At 37.8% G+C, this 15,285-nt stretch overlaps 1 protein-coding gene and 2 long non-coding RNA genes across 4 annotated transcripts; all 3 read right to left on the bottom strand.

Moving 5' to 3' along the window:
- Nucleotides 1-705: 705 nt before the first annotated feature.
- Nucleotides 706-6,636, bottom strand: LOC139140787 (beta-1,4-N-acetylgalactosaminyltransferase 3-like). Its single transcript, XM_070710199.1, has 9 exons — nt 6,504-6,636; nt 5,434-5,512; nt 4,845-5,048; nt 4,393-4,499; nt 4,094-4,166; nt 3,649-3,723; nt 3,391-3,469; nt 2,755-2,881; nt 706-2,330 (listed from the first exon to the last, which is right to left on the bottom strand). Exons 2-9 carry the CDS (start codon nt 5,500-5,502, stop codon nt 2,210-2,212), a joined length of 855 nt encoding a protein of 284 aa, XP_070566300.1. The 5' UTR covers nt 5,503-5,512; nt 6,504-6,636; the 3' UTR covers nt 706-2,209.
- A 2,852-nt stretch (nt 6,637-9,488) lies between these two features.
- Nucleotides 9,489-10,786, bottom strand: LOC139140786 (uncharacterized). Its single transcript, XR_011554060.1, has 4 exons — nt 10,676-10,786; nt 10,117-10,166; nt 9,914-9,989; nt 9,489-9,561 (listed from the first exon to the last, which is right to left on the bottom strand). It is a non-coding gene; the product is annotated as an uncharacterized lncRNA (long non-coding RNA).
- Nucleotides 10,787-11,404: 618 nt separating this feature from the next.
- On the bottom strand, nt 11,405-14,073 carry LOC139139667 (uncharacterized). 2 transcript variants are annotated; one of them, XR_011553857.1, is made up of 3 exons: nt 12,620-14,073; nt 12,057-12,250; nt 11,405-11,496 (listed from the first exon to the last, which is right to left on the bottom strand). It is a non-coding gene; the product is annotated as an uncharacterized lncRNA (long non-coding RNA). The 2 variants fall into 2 exon arrangements; XR_011553858.1 differs by having other exon boundaries at nt 12,629-14,073.
- Nucleotides 14,074-15,285: the final 1,212 nt, after the last annotated feature.

Below are 15,285 nucleotides of genomic sequence, written 5' to 3'. Positions count from 1 at the left end.
ATTTTCAGTTCTAATAATGTATAGTAATTATGTCAATCATGTGATTGACTGGATTCAATGTTGCCATAGTAACAGATCTCTTTTCCTTATTTGGCAGCTCTGTGCTTTGATCAGTAAAGGAAGTACAAAACTAACTACCAACAAACAAACAAACAAACAGACAGCAAATTAAAATAAAATTACTTCAAAAAACTATGCAGAGTTAAGCTTTTTGACACACATGATATTGTCTTTTGAAGGGATTTAGATTTGGAATGCCAGCCCATCACTGGATTTGATGCAACTCTACATCTGGTACCAGTAGTTAAGTGCATATTTTCTTTATTTTGGTCCATCTCTGCAAACAGATCAATGGACCAGGCAAGACCATACTGTTCTTTCATTCAAGTAGTTCATCGCGTAACCATGGTACCAGTTCATGGAATCTTCACCAATGATTTATTGACAAATACTACAGAGCAGAGATAATTCACTATTTTTTATGATCTTCCACAAATGATGTCTTACAAGGTATTTGTTTTAATGTAACACTCAGTCACTGGCAGCGTGGAACAACTAATCTTTGCATTACGTTGTTGTATCTGTAACTTTCAACTAACATTGGTAGCTCTATGCCTTAAATGATGCACACTTTCTCCAGTACCAAGACGAAGTCTTAAAAAGCAAAGTTATACAAGATCTTTGACGTGACACTTTTTGTTTGTAACATTTTTAAAAACGTTTTATTTTAATGCCAATGGTCAATTTTTGAAATGGCAAAATTAAGAGAAAGGATGGTTTATGGGTGTGACCCTCAGAATCTGACATTTCATAATATTTTCTGATTTTGAAGCAGTCTACACAGAATGTCGTCTTTCTAAATGATGCTGTTCTTGGGTGTCCGTCAGAAGCAAAGCGTGTGCTTCTAAGCTTGACATAACGCTGTGTTCTCAGTTTTAACACAGTGATAAAATGTTCAATCTTCACAACTCAAAAATTCACATGGCCGTAAATTTCAGGTTCTTGTACACCACCATAAAATTTTTTCATGATCGGCACATAGATACAAAGTCAGCATTGGAAAATATATCATGCAAATAATAATTGTTACTCTTGTACATGTAAATGTTGTATATTTCATGCTTTTTTATGAAAGAACTTCAAATAAAACAATCTACAATAAATGAAGTGATAGTATCTTTTAAATCTTTCTTTCTGTAACACAAGATCAATATAGAGATGTTCCAAAGAAAATTTACATCTGCTACATTCATTTCACAAAGGTTAGAATTATTTTTAAAAGTTTTTTTGTCAGAATGAACACTATCCAAAACAAACAGTAGAACCTTTATTGTACAGTTTATTGTACAGTTTGTTTTTCAAGTTATTTCTAGACCACCATTTCCCCCTGTTTCTCGTTTTAATAGTAAAAATCTTTTTAGAAGCAACTAACAGTCTGTGCCGACTATGGCGAACAAAGAATGGTACAGTTTGTCATATTACAAAGTCCAGTGCAAAGCAGTGTTAGCGTAGATAAATGCGTTCAACAAACTATAATATTTCAGAACAAAATGTCCAAAGTATCAATACTTCTCAACACAGAGAGATGAAGGCCCTACCAATGTCTTCACTGTGAATAAAACGCGCCAGTCAAAATTACAAAGAGCCTGTTTGTCAGATTTGAGCACTCTCAATAACACTGCAAAATACAGGGTGATATCTCTATACAACTGAAATCTCATGTCCATTTCCACTTTTGATGTGTGACAACATATCATTCGCCATGCAATATTACATTCATTTCACTTTTCCTACACTTTCTAGTGAGAGAATGACTTAATTAAAACCCAATTTCATGACAAAATTTGTGTGTCTGAATAATCGCAACTAATGATACAGAAATTAAGGAGGATTAATTCTTTGAAGGGAAAATTCAGAATTCATGTGTTTTAACATGACATTGGATTTTTCTGCAGTCTGGTCTTCAAAAAGATTTTACCTAGCTAGGTTATGATCACATTACAAATTGTCAAACAGCTACCACATGTGCACAACACAAGCTTGTTGCCAATTTCTCATAGTTTTCCATCGCAACTTAAACAACACTTTTCATCCCTTCCCTAGAACATCATTGTTAAAACTTCCACCTAGAAGTAAAGTATTAAAAAAGGATTTTCATTCTTTAGATTTTTACAATAAAAGCAAGTCTGTAATTGTTACCATGGTATACTCAGTTACTAATATCGAATAGTTTGTATTTTCCACCTGTCCACATTCCCTTCTTGCTGTGGTAGTAGTGGTATAGATATGGCACTCTATGCCTCACAACTTGCAGACCACCTTGAATGATTCTGTAAAACCAAATGCCAAAATTATATGAGGATTATATCTATTTGATAAACTGTTGCATGTCATACGTTCGAGTTTTTTCCCCTTCTTCACAAAAAGAAATAAATTATGAACGTCATAACTTTTTTTAAATCCTGTAAAGTTTCAGAGGCATTTCTTTATTGCCACGAACACCTCTGTTTTCCACTATGATTTACGTACCCTAGCACTTTGACTTGAGCTGGACTATCTAATTATACATCTGCATACCAAGTACTAGCAGACTAATACAGTATCGTCAGGCTAGTTCTGTAATGAGACATGTCACAAATTTTCTCATCGAAGACATTAAACCAATGATTTCGCCGAGAAAATGCGAATGGAAAAACAAAAGCTTTGTTAGTGCTGGTCGTAGAGGGTGTCGGTCAGAATGCGAATGCACTTTACCTGTCAATAAACTCCCAGTCTTCGCCTCCCCATTTGTCGACGAACTCTTTGGTGTTCATTCCTCCAATTTTGTCCCAGTCATACTTTGTGATTCCCAGTAGTCCATATCCATTCATATCCCAGACACCTGTCACTCGTGGAATAATTAATAGACGTTACTTAGTGTTATATACAGTCAGAGTTCAGGATTTAATTATGTTAATGTCATTTTAGAAACTTCTAACATTCTATAGGCCTACCTGGCAATATTTTAATCTCGGTGTATCTTGAGCAGATAAGACGTACTGTAACCGTTACCATTTACGAAAGAATGCCGACGGATACCGGGTACTCAATGGTTCGCATATTGCGCGTCTCAACATAACAGAAGTGTATTAAAAAGGGGCCACAAGATATGCCTGTGTCTGGCATCAGAATGTCTTGCCAGGAAATTTGTTTAGAAGATTACAATTTCAATGGAAACAAGAGGCCATGGCACTTCCATAATCCTCTTACGGACGAGAAAAAACTTGATCCCGGGGATCGAGTCTCCGGCCTTTAAGTCGATATTAGTTTAATTTTAACATATTCGAGTAGGTTTCTAGCAATTTCATAAATGCTCAAAAAGCAAAAAGTAGGAAGGTCTCGTATTGGTACCTGTTGGGTTACGTGTAGTCTTTCCACATTCCAGTTTAGCGACAACCGGTGCGTAGACCATTTTAGTCTTTATTACGTGCTGCAATGGTAGATGGAATGACAAAGTAAGTGAAATGCTGACAACATAACTGTCCCCGGACCTCCCTGGTGACGGTTTGTCGAAATCGGCTGTTTGGCTGCCCCTGAGTACACCAACAATGTGCCTGCATGCAATTTATGGGAGCAATGTACATTATTGATATTAATTCGGGGTCATACCTTACGAATTCTGTCGATCATATCTGTTGGAATCTCCAAGTGAAGATCACACAGGAAGACAATATCAGCAGGATTCTGAAACAGATGAAGTCCCGACATGAAAAGTTACCATTTGGCAAATCATCTGGTACACTGTCAGGTTTAGATAAGGCAGAAGTTACATCCATGGATTTTTCTAACTATTGCTATAGTAAGCGAACCATGGACTTGTGTTGTGATATCATATTCTCAAGCAAACCAACTTATTACTAAAATGGCAACCATTGTTCAAAATGTACTACCATATCAGCTGCATGGGACCAAAGACGTCACTTCAAAGATAAAAATTGTTACTTTAATATTATGACAGGACTGTGTGTGGAGAGTTTGATTTAACAAATCTGTGTGTCGGCAAATATGACAAATATTGTTGGAGAAAACTGGCCACAAAAGAAATTCCAAATACCTTGATTTGTCCGACTGCTTTCTGGAACCCAAGAGTCTTTACAAAGTAACCACTCATGTGTATGACCGTTATCCTGTGTGAATATTGAAGTCGTTGAGTAAAAATGTAAACAAAAAGTAAACAACTCATCTTTCTTGTATTCTCTTTCCATTCAGCTAGACGCTTTTATCATGTGATTCACGGCCATTTGTTTCAGTTCAGAAAACACACGGAAGAGATTCAAATAAAAGCGAACCTATTGTACAGGCAGGATACAATTCACAACGATTCTAACGATCAAAAACACCAAAACCACGTACCTGTTTGCTAGCAAAGAATTCTCGACTATTGACGTCATGTTGACATCTACACTACCAAAATCCACGATTGTAATGCGAAAGTATTGGTCGCCCGTTGTTCTGTAGAGCTATATTAACAGATTTATCAAGATAACAGAGTGCACATCACATTTTTGTTAATGATATTTGGACACCTACCAGTATGTTACTGAATTCGAAGAGGCATGTTCTAGCATATACATGTAAGTGCCGGGTGTAAACTCTTCTCTTTTTTCGCTACTGCCTCTTTCTCTCCACAATAGCATCAAAGTCAATTCCGCAATACTAAACTTTTGTCCGTTTAGCATGCTCAACGTAACGGTGATTAATCCGCATTAATCTGCGTCTGACGTCATATTTGCATAATACGTACTTTTTATCTTTACTGTTACGTCACTTTTGAAACAGGCAATTATTGCATATATCGCACTTACCCGTTCCATTTCATTGACAAAATACCTAGTCCACTGACCCAGGTTGCTGGCGGTCACAATCACGTGAACCATACGACGATGGCTTAACAAGTAGCCGCCAGGGCGACACATACCCCTGCCATTTGATGTTATAACCACGTAGTCCGAAACGCTAAAACTGGTTGGAATCGTGTACCTGCTACTGTTGTGGCCGTCTTCAAGTTCCTGATTGCAAATAAAATTTTGTTGAAATTTCTCATGTTCATATTCATTGATTTCGTCGAGGACTGAATTTTTATAGACACCTCTTAGACTGAAATGCAAATATTATCAAACAACTTTTACGAAATTAGAACTAGATTCTCGTGTCCGATTTGCATTCGATCTAACCTGATGCTAATATGTACGCATGGATGCCACTGTTATGCATACCTGTTCCAGCCGTTAGTACTCTATCTACAGCCAGAATGTCCGAAGGAAGTCCGATCGAGTCTCGCCGGGCAGAAACGTTAATTTTTTAAACTCTATAAGTGGCTCTGATAATTCCCTCTGAATATTTCGGAGCAAAATGTACGACGCTAGAGGGCGTAGGACTTGCTGATTTTCTTACCATGTCAGTGAGGTACAATTTCCATCCATCGAAGCCAGGTATCTCTTCAATGTTAACCATTGTCTTCATTTTGAAACCTCTGTTGACGAGGAAAAAGGCACAAAAAATTGTGTCGACCATACTCAACTTGAAAGAGCATTTACAAGAAATCTTCCAAACCATACGCCTTCCACGATCTTGAGATGATGATGATGATGATGATGATGATGACGACGACGATGAGGATGAGGATGGTGGTGGTGGTGATGATGGTGATGATGATGATGATGATGATGATGATGATGATGATGATGATGATGATGATGACGACGACGACGACAATGAGGATGGTGGTGGTTGTGGTGGTGGTGCTGGAGGTGGTGGTGATGATGATGATGATGATGATGATGATGATGATGATGATGATGATGACGATGATGATGGTGGTGGTGGTGGTGGTAGTGATGATGATGATGATGATGATGATGATGATGACGACGACGATGAGGATGGTGGTGGTGGTGGGGTGGTGGTGGTGGTGGTGGTGGTGGTAGTGATGATGATGATGATGATGATGATGACAATGGTGGTGTTGGTGTTGGTGGTGGTGATGATAATAATGATGATGATGATGATGATGATGATGATGATGATGATGATGACGATGATGATGACGATGATGATGATGACGATGATGATGATGATGATGATGATGATGATGATGATGATATGCCTCCTATGTGTTCTTCATGAGGAATTTAAGGTTAAGATACACGGCTTGCTAACAGATGGTTGTTTCTTGAAGTGAACTCTTTCGGTGGTTACCTTAACAGTTCGACGTGTCATAAAAAGTAAAGTGAAATGAAGAACAGAGTACGTCATTTTAGCCTTGGTTACAAACTGCCTTAAAAGAAAGGAAATGTACCACACACTTATTAAAAAAAGTACATTTTTGTTACATTTGTGGTTGCATAGCCGTCTCGGTAACGATCCTTACACAAGTCAAAGCATCGTGAGAGATACAAATTATTAGTCACAATCACTTCGAAGATGTACACGACAATCTGAGTTTCCACTATTTGTCAATTTACCTTTTCAAATGTTTCTTGTAGGAATCTATGACACTTCTATAAGTCTTCTCAGCCAGGATTCTGTTGCCTTCTGTGTTACGCTTCTTTGTATTCCACAGCTTGGTGTCGTCATTTGGATGTACGGCGCTGTACTTCACCTAACCGTTTACCAAATACGATCAATAGGAAATTTATAAAATTTATAAAAATACGCAATTGCCGTGGCATGGTTGCGTTGTGCATGTTTCATTGACTGTCACTCATTGTTTCAGACCAGACATGATGAAGGCTTATTCGTAGCATCATTAAACTACGTAGACTTTGAATACTATTATTAAACTAATAACCACTTGAAAGTTAGATCATCCCTTTATTTCATATCAAGTACATCTGTCGCAGATCTAGAGTAGGAAAGTAATATAGCTCGTGCTATTATAGTAGATACTCCGTATGCAGCCAAAGTGGACTGTACCGTAAGACGGGACCCTAGTTTTACGACTGCGACCTATACGTAGGAGCCACCATAATTTCACGAGCTAGATTACAATAAAGGGTTGCAACGTTACATTCCATTACATTCCATTACGTTCAGATGAAATGCTGTCGACGTTGTCTTGTTACGGCAACGTACCTGTCTGTGTCCGTCAAATCGCTTTACCATTCTTCGAACCCTCGTCTCACGCCTTTCGCAGGTTTCAAGATTGACGACCATTCCCACAGCAACTTTTTGTTCTGAAAACACAAATGCATCTTCTTCACAACTGTCGGCTTGTCCAGTCACTGCTCTAAAACTATGGTAGGTGTTATCGTAAAGTTCCCACAAAAACTATTCTATCCGAGTAGTTTTGCTGGATCGATGGTTAGAGTCTTTGGCAATTGATGCATATGTACAAAGCGCCTTCAATAGAAATTGGCTACATTGTCAAATTAAACATTCAATGTGTGTTAGAAGTTAAAAGAACAATGAAATGACAACTGTAAGCAAGAATTTTAGGTGATTTAGGCCATCTTAAAAAGAAACTTGTTAGCCATCGGATATTTAGCTTTCAATTACAAGTTATTGTAACAGTTGTTATATTGGATATACATCTGAGAACTCATCGAATGAAAAATGTCAGCCAATGTTCTATTTTGCAATCCTTACACAATGCCATACAATGACACCGTACAGATACTCCAACACTACTGCACAGATACTCCAACACTACTGCAAAGATACTCCAACACTACAGCAAAGATACTTCAACACTACTGTACAGATACTCCAACACTACTGCAAAGATACTCCAACACTACTGCAAAGATACTTCAACACTACTGCAAAGATACTTCAACACTACTGCAAACCACTACTGCAAAGATACTCCAACACTACTGCAAAGATACTCCAACACTACTGCAAAGATACTCCGGTACAAACTGTACAAACATGAACTCAAATACTACTAATCTTACCTTTCACTAGGTTATATCTTTGTATATTACTGTTCTTTATATAAGGTTGTCCAACCACTTGTGAGGCTGCCGTCTCTTGCGCCAATAGTTCTGGATATGATCAGGAATAATGCGACTGGTTTTATTTCACGTTTTAAGAATTACGGGACTGTCGATAATTAAAGCTGACGCATAACAAACATGATTCCTTCATTTAGGGGGCGGCTGTGGGCTCGTTCGGTTTGCGTACTTCAAAAACGCATAAGGACTATCGTGTTATGACCTAATCTTGTTCTTGTCCAAGTGTCGAACAACCGACAATAACCGGAGACAAAACCCTATTCAGCAGTGCATGTACATACGTGTTCAACCCAAAGTCTGATAGAGAGGCAAGACCTACTATTACTTCAAGCAGAAACTTTAAGGAAATCAGAACGAAAGAGAGAATCAAAAAGAAGAGGAAAAACTTAGAGATGCCACACAGGTATTTGTATGAGGCTTTCAGCTACCTGTTGGCGCAAAGTGCCACTTTAGGTAGTATGCACCTCGAAAGTGAAAGACTTAAACTTTTGCTCTAACTTCCTCAAGGAATCTTTCAATCATTCTCTTTCAAAATCAAGAATAAAAATAGGGGGTCACCGTGAAATTTTGTTACTAGAGAAACAAATTACCCAAGATTACTGATATTAGAAATTCAAAATGCCGCCATCCCTGTGTTAACTCTATGGAGAAAAATAAAATTTCCGAATTTCGAAAAAAACTAAGCCGGTGAAAAGTTTACTGTCACCTAGAACTTTAAAATGAACCCCACATATGGTATATCAGAAGAGAATTGTAAAGTTTGAGAGTCCGAATGTCTGTCCCCGAGGTGCGTTGTACCTTAAATTTGCTGCAAGCACGCAATACTATCGTAGCATTCATCGAGAACGGAAAGACCACAATATCTGGAGACGAAAAAGACAAAGAGCTACCGAAAAGAAGTAACGTTGTTGTAATAACTGACAAGCTGACGCTTTTTCATCAAATATGTCAAAATTTTTCTCCGTAAGAAATGTATTCAAATGTTCTCTCCCCTTGATATGAACGGTATTTTCCTACCTGGAAATGTAAAGTTATGCATTCAGCCTACAGGAGCGTGTGTGCGTGCAAGTAAAAGCATTATCATGATCATGCTGCAGACGTTGTCGATTTTTCCATTATGATTTCGCATCAGAACTTTCGTTGGAGCAGGAAGGGGGTCTCAATTGTGGTTCGTTTGTGGTGTCTTTAATTATCGACAGCCCCTAAGCAAAATTGGCTAAAATCAAATAGAATTCACTTGTATGATTTTCTCTTACCCATACTAGGTGTCAATTTAATACTAATCTTTGAAATTACCGTCGATATAACAACGCAAGTCAGGAACTTTCACTGAAACATAAATTTATCAATTTTGATGGTGAACTATTTTCATGTCTACATTTGTCACAGAAGCTTTTATGAATAACATGCACGAATAACAAGTCAAATTCTCTCCCTGAATGCCATAATCTACGATCATAGTTAGTTTAGTCTATGGAAAATGAAGCCTACCTTCATTTTCCGATATTGGAATAAAAGAGTTGCTTTCCAGTAACTCGAGATTGTTACTGCCCGGTCGTGCCCACTGATGATAAGATGAACAAAAATAGCCATATATCATACAAAACTGTCATTTTATCTGTAATAATTATGGATACTTTCATCATTTATTTAATGCTGGTATATGTGTGATTTGAAATACACTGGTCTCCGTTGTAGCGAGAAATGTATTGTCACTGGCTGTTTTGAGAACATGAAATATTTTAGTTGCGCATATTTTTTGTCCGTCCTTATGAGATATTGCCGACAAAACAGCTCGCCATCACAAACACTGCCTCAACAAACGCTAACATGTAAAAACTGCCTCAAGTTATACACCCAACGTCTTAACTTGTAACATGTTCTTATTGCAAAGAGCCTAACTGCAATATTCATACCTTTACTTGAAGGAATCCCTGTCCTGAGGTGTGCATATGGATTGCTTGAATGAAGTACAGAGATTTGTCAGTCAACCTGTGATTCAAAAGAGAGAAAGAGACGCAAGTCACGGCTTTTTCGAATGCAGTTGTGCAAATTTTCGCCATTAAAAAAAATCACACAAGCAGGAAAATAGTGGTGTAAAATGTAGGAAAAAGCTCACCTGATTGGTCCAGAGTTGTTCTGTATTATCGGAGCTCCTTTATCTTTTACCTGCAAAGTAAGTCTAGTCTCTCCAAAATATATAATGCACAATGCGGGGCAGATGAATATTCCACATTGATAAAGAACGATTAGCACAAAATTTCAATACCAAAAAAATGCGCATTAACATAATTTGCATAAATTAATACTAACCTGCCCTGTATCTTGCACTAATAGCTCCAAAAGGGTAAAGACTTTGCATATTAATTACAAAGTCAAAGTTTCCTTCAAAACACCTTTGCAAGCCACAAGTTTTGTTTGCAGTCTTTAAAAACGAGCTTAAAACGATCTATTGTACTGGTTTAGATTTAATGGCCTTCTACGCTTCCGGTTTTGAAATTTATGAGATCGAAAACATTGAAAATAATTCCAACAACTAGAAAGTTCTGCTAAGCAATGACGCATATCAATGAACAAGCCATGGCCCATACACAGATCGTCAAGTGTTGAACGACCTTGTCAATTTCTATGATCACAAAGCAAAGCCACCCATCACTGTACATCGCTAGTCTACTCACCGTATGTAGTTCAACAATTGCTTGGTGATTGTCGAGGAATTCATTTCTGTCACTTCTCCAATCCTTACCTGTACCTCATCGTCACCTACCAAACTGATGACGTATACCCCTTGAATAGAGGATGAGAAGCAACATACAGAACGCTGTTATTTTTATACACAATGATTAGACAGTATAATTTTACTTTACGGCAGTTTTAATGTATAAATGTACGAATGGTATACTTGTCCCTAATATTTATCCAGTTTATTTACTGTCGATTACAATGTATATGATCATTGGACAGGGTTTATATTGCGGTGACTTAAAGTTATGCACCAAGATGTATTTCAAAAGGTGGTCAACGTAGGTGTCACTGCCGAGGTACAAAGTGTGGAATGCCTTACCTACAGTTGTCAAACAAAGAGCTCGTCCACATACTTTCAAAAGCAACTTTGAAGACTATTAGTAGGAACGTGCCCTAGCAGTTTCTCTCTTCTTGTACGTATTTTTGTGATTTGAAGTTGTTTTTCAGATTTTCTTCGAAATTTGGTAAGGGCCCCGAATGAAATTACTGTATAGTGACCAGGTTGCGAAATATAGTGTAAATAAATTGTGGAATATTAGTCGGGAAACGCTTGAAAACAAAACAAAAGTACTATTTTTGTAGGGTGAAGAGAGTTACTGACTTCAAATGAATGAGATCTACCACGAGGCCTTTTCTAACGTACGTTAAAATCCCTTCACTTACCTGGAAGTGAAACGCGAAGAAAGCCGAATACCATCTCACCGTAGGTGCTGTCGTTCAGCACAGAGTGAAATGCAGGCAGTGATGACCGCATCTATCCAACACGATGTACAGGATGATACGAAAATCGTGGTATTATGATTAAAATATAGAGCGTGAGGAGGACCCAGAAGGCTTCTATTTTTTCAATGACAGTCGAATACGTAATGACAAGGTCACTTCTATCTAACATTTGCTCTTAAATGGTCATTTCTCAATCCCTTTTTTTCGGATTGGTTCTTGCTAATGTTGAGTACTTACATTGTGTTAGCCCTTTGTTTTCCATTGAAATTTTTATCAAGTTAGTCACTTTGCTTTTAGGTAAAACTAATAAATGACCCGCCCCTTGATATTTTACGACATGCTTTGCACTTGGCGTAGGAAACAACTTGAAGCTTGTTTACATTACCTTTCTCTGGCTTGGCAACGAAACATTATGAACTGAAAGATTATTTGTTTGTTTATTTGTTTGTTTACGACGATTCTGTCAAATGTGATAATCAACACCTTCAACAGGTGTACAGAATTGACATCATAAATGCATTTTTTCTACCCAAAATTCTTTGCAGAAAATTCAAATTCCTTAAGCATGCGTGAAATAAAAACGAGGCTTACGTTTGGTAGACCAGGATACAGAGGATGGGAGAATAAATCTTCGGGTTTTTCACCGCACCAATCATTCCAAATATACCTCAAAATACGAGGTTGCTCTCTAACAGTTGAAGAATTAATCAATGATATAGCGTCGCGTATCCTCTGTCTCTTTGCACTTACATGATCAGTGCCAACGGTGGAGTTATCCTTGATCCCTAATATTAAAACAGATCTTGTTATACCCACCGTTACAAGTATCTTCACGCATATTAATATAAGACGGCGAGGTGATTCTTACAGTATTGCGCAAAATAATCACACCTAAATCAATTGACTTACACAATTTGCAAGAAGCATGCCTTTTGGTACCGAGCTTTGTAGAGCTTTCTCTGTGGGCAGCAGGTTTGGGCCATGATACACTCCTTATATCGCGTAGCGTCAAGTGTCTACTGGCGTTTGAGATTTGGGGGAGGGCCGCACAAAAGTGTTTGGGATAAGAAAGGGAGGCCAGCAAAAGTTGACTCGGCCAAGTTGTTAAACAGAATAAACAAGGTACGTAATAGAGACAAAGAAGAAGGTAATACCATACGCACGGTGACTTCTTTTTATCCCAACATCCAGTGTGTCCGCGGTTGGTGTTTCCCAGGGTCTCCGGGTGCTCAGACAGCAACGATAACAGACAATGACGTATATTAGAAGGAAAATTGAGGCAAAATGAACGGAAAGACGAAGACATCTCAGTGTTGGAATCATAGTTATCATGGAGAGCAATGTGCTCAGACGGTAGTTATTTGCAACAGAGTAACTTTGTGTGTTTTTTTCTCATGATCAAGCGAATTTGTATATCGATTTATTACAGGTTTCTGCGAATAAAAACAGAGCAAGCTATATGATTCGTTGAGTTGGGTAACCTCATCGCATGTATTAAAATGCTTAATGTATTTGCATATAGGTACACCAATCAAAAGCGAGGAATAGAAAAGTTCCCGATCGATTATTTTGAAGCGATTCGTATTGTTAAAGATCGATTTTTCTTTAAGACAGCTGCATATCGGCTGACTCTGAAACCTTTATTGGGTCACGTCGTATGGCTCGATTGTTTGTCTTTGCTTTTGGTTTGAAAGCAAGCCACCTGCCCCAGACATGGAAGTAAGCGCAGTGGTTTTCTTGTTTCATTTAAAGGGAGGGGCGTCGGAACTGCGCATGTGCGACTTTAATGTTTACAAACAATGTATTTAACATGATATCAAAATGCATCACGTCAACATAGCTGCAACATTTAAATTTTACAATATTTATTTTTAACAAAAATGTTTCAACTTTCATCAATCGCCAACATACCCAAGATACAGTGTTTACATCGGTCGTAGGGGTCTCTGGCAACCTTTGAGCAGGGCTCCAACGACCCCCCTCCCTTTAAACTATGACCCGGGATTTCTATATATTAGGGAATCCAGTGAGAGATGTCGTATTATCTGCGCGTAAACTTCTTCGTAACGTTGTCAACAATTTGTCACATACCGTTGACCTTAGTAATTTTTGATTGTCTGATCCAAGAACATTTATTTCTACATGTATGTTTCCGATGTATTAGTTTTATCAACTCAAAATTTCCATAGCTTTGGATCCCGAACTTGAAACGAACCTATTGCGAGGGCGCCGTACATCCCGAATTTGACGTCTTGCGACTTCATTAGCAGAGTGTGGATGAAACTCTGACTGTTAGCAACTACTTTGGGGAGAATGTTTTTGATTTATCAGTAATTGATCTTTAAATGTAATGTAAATAGTCCAAAAAGAAAGTTAACAGACAATTTTTTGTGTGGATAGTTTTGGTTTTATTCTTGGCAGATTGCGAACCTTCAATTCCCGGAAAATTATGATTTATTATACACTTTGGTCAATCAATTTGCTTTTCTGTCATAACCTGAAATGCGTTGCTGGGAAACACGGTGGTGTGCCTCCGTGTGAGGAGTTCAATCTGAGGACATATAGCCTAACAGGTAACATTACGTCGTAGCTTTTCTTGGAACGGATGTACTCCGGCCTGTCAGATAAGGCAATATTATGCGACATGACATAAGTGCAGCAGCCGAGAAGATCCACACGCGACAAGGCGGACTTTATACCAGGTTTTTTTTTCATCAGGACTAATGAATTATGGTCAAGTTCCACGCCTCACAAGTGCAAGTGTCGTATGGTTTGTTCTCAAGCTCTCCACACGGTCAAAACGAATTATGTATGAAAGCGATGCTATATCATGCATATAAATCGAGGAAGAATTTTAAAGGAAATATTGTCCTTAGTAAATGCAACATTTCCATGACACTCAATACAAAATATTAATAAAATTTGGCATTAATAATTCGCAGAAAATGCTACATAAACAATTGGCGTATGAAAATAAATACGTGGGCAACCGGTTGAGTTTGCTCCGACATTCGTTTGACTAAAAAAATTACTAAGCTTTAACATCACAATTAAGGAAACTTTCTGATGTCATAAAAATTGAAAAAAAGGAATTACTGAACTGAGTAACAGCCCAGTGAAAGTGAAACCCAAAAAATCAAAACTACTTGGCAGGCCACATAAATACTTATTACTGAGCAGTATAGACCCCTATATAAAACACCCTAGAATAAAGCGGCTGTAATGTCCTGAGGTTCTGTTGTCAATGAAAAGTAAACTTTTATATTCGACAGACGCTGTATTTAGGGTATCCAATCTCCGCAATGACCTCAACCAGTACTTTTTAATCATAACATTTGAATTCTATGAACAGTGCAATCTTTTCTTCTATGAAATAACAGGGGCCCTAAGTGATCACGGTTCTATCATTAGATATATAGATTTAGTCTCATCGTTTTAGAAAATACAGCTGATACCTTGTCATAATTTGAAAATATTTTTTGTTTCCTCTTTAATTGCTAGATTTACATCTGTCCATAGTTTGTTATGTCACTGCGAATGAACTTGAAGGAAAAAAAAAAAACAAATTAAGCAACACGGAAAGATTATATACTCTAAGGATACATCCTGTTCCCTGAACCTGAACGGAAACATGTGATACTCATTCAGTCATCCTGTATGCTGTTTCTCATATCACTTATTACGATCCCATTGAGATATATTCAAATAAGAGCCGAGTTCACTCATGCAGTGAGTCTTCTTGAAACCTGTACTGGTACTCACGGTCCGTGTGGTAGGCCCTACTTTATAATGCTGAAAGTTGAAACATTCTTTTTTTTGT

This window comes from Ptychodera flava, chromosome 9 (genome assembly GCF_041260155.1).
Source record: "Ptychodera flava strain L36383 chromosome 9, AS_Pfla_20210202, whole genome shotgun sequence".
NCBI lineage: Eukaryota > Metazoa > Hemichordata > Enteropneusta > Ptychoderidae > Ptychodera > Ptychodera flava.
Note: the sequence above shows the minus strand (reverse complement) of the source record. Positions and strands in the feature narration are given on the sequence as shown.

Bases quoted from the DNA above. Each gene is read 5' to 3' on its own strand.
- LOC139140787 (XM_070710199.1), bottom strand. From the start codon at position 5,502: ATGAAGACAATGGTTAACATTGAAGAGATACCTGGCTTCGATGGATGG. The intron at 4,167-4,392 runs GTACGTGGTTTT...ATATTCACACAG, and splicing joins AATTCTTTGCTAGCAAACAG to GATAACGGTCATACACATGA. The intron at 2,331-2,754 runs GTAAAGTGCATT...TTGGTTTTACAG, and splicing joins GACTGGGAGTTTATTGACAG to AATCATTCAAGGTGGTCTGC.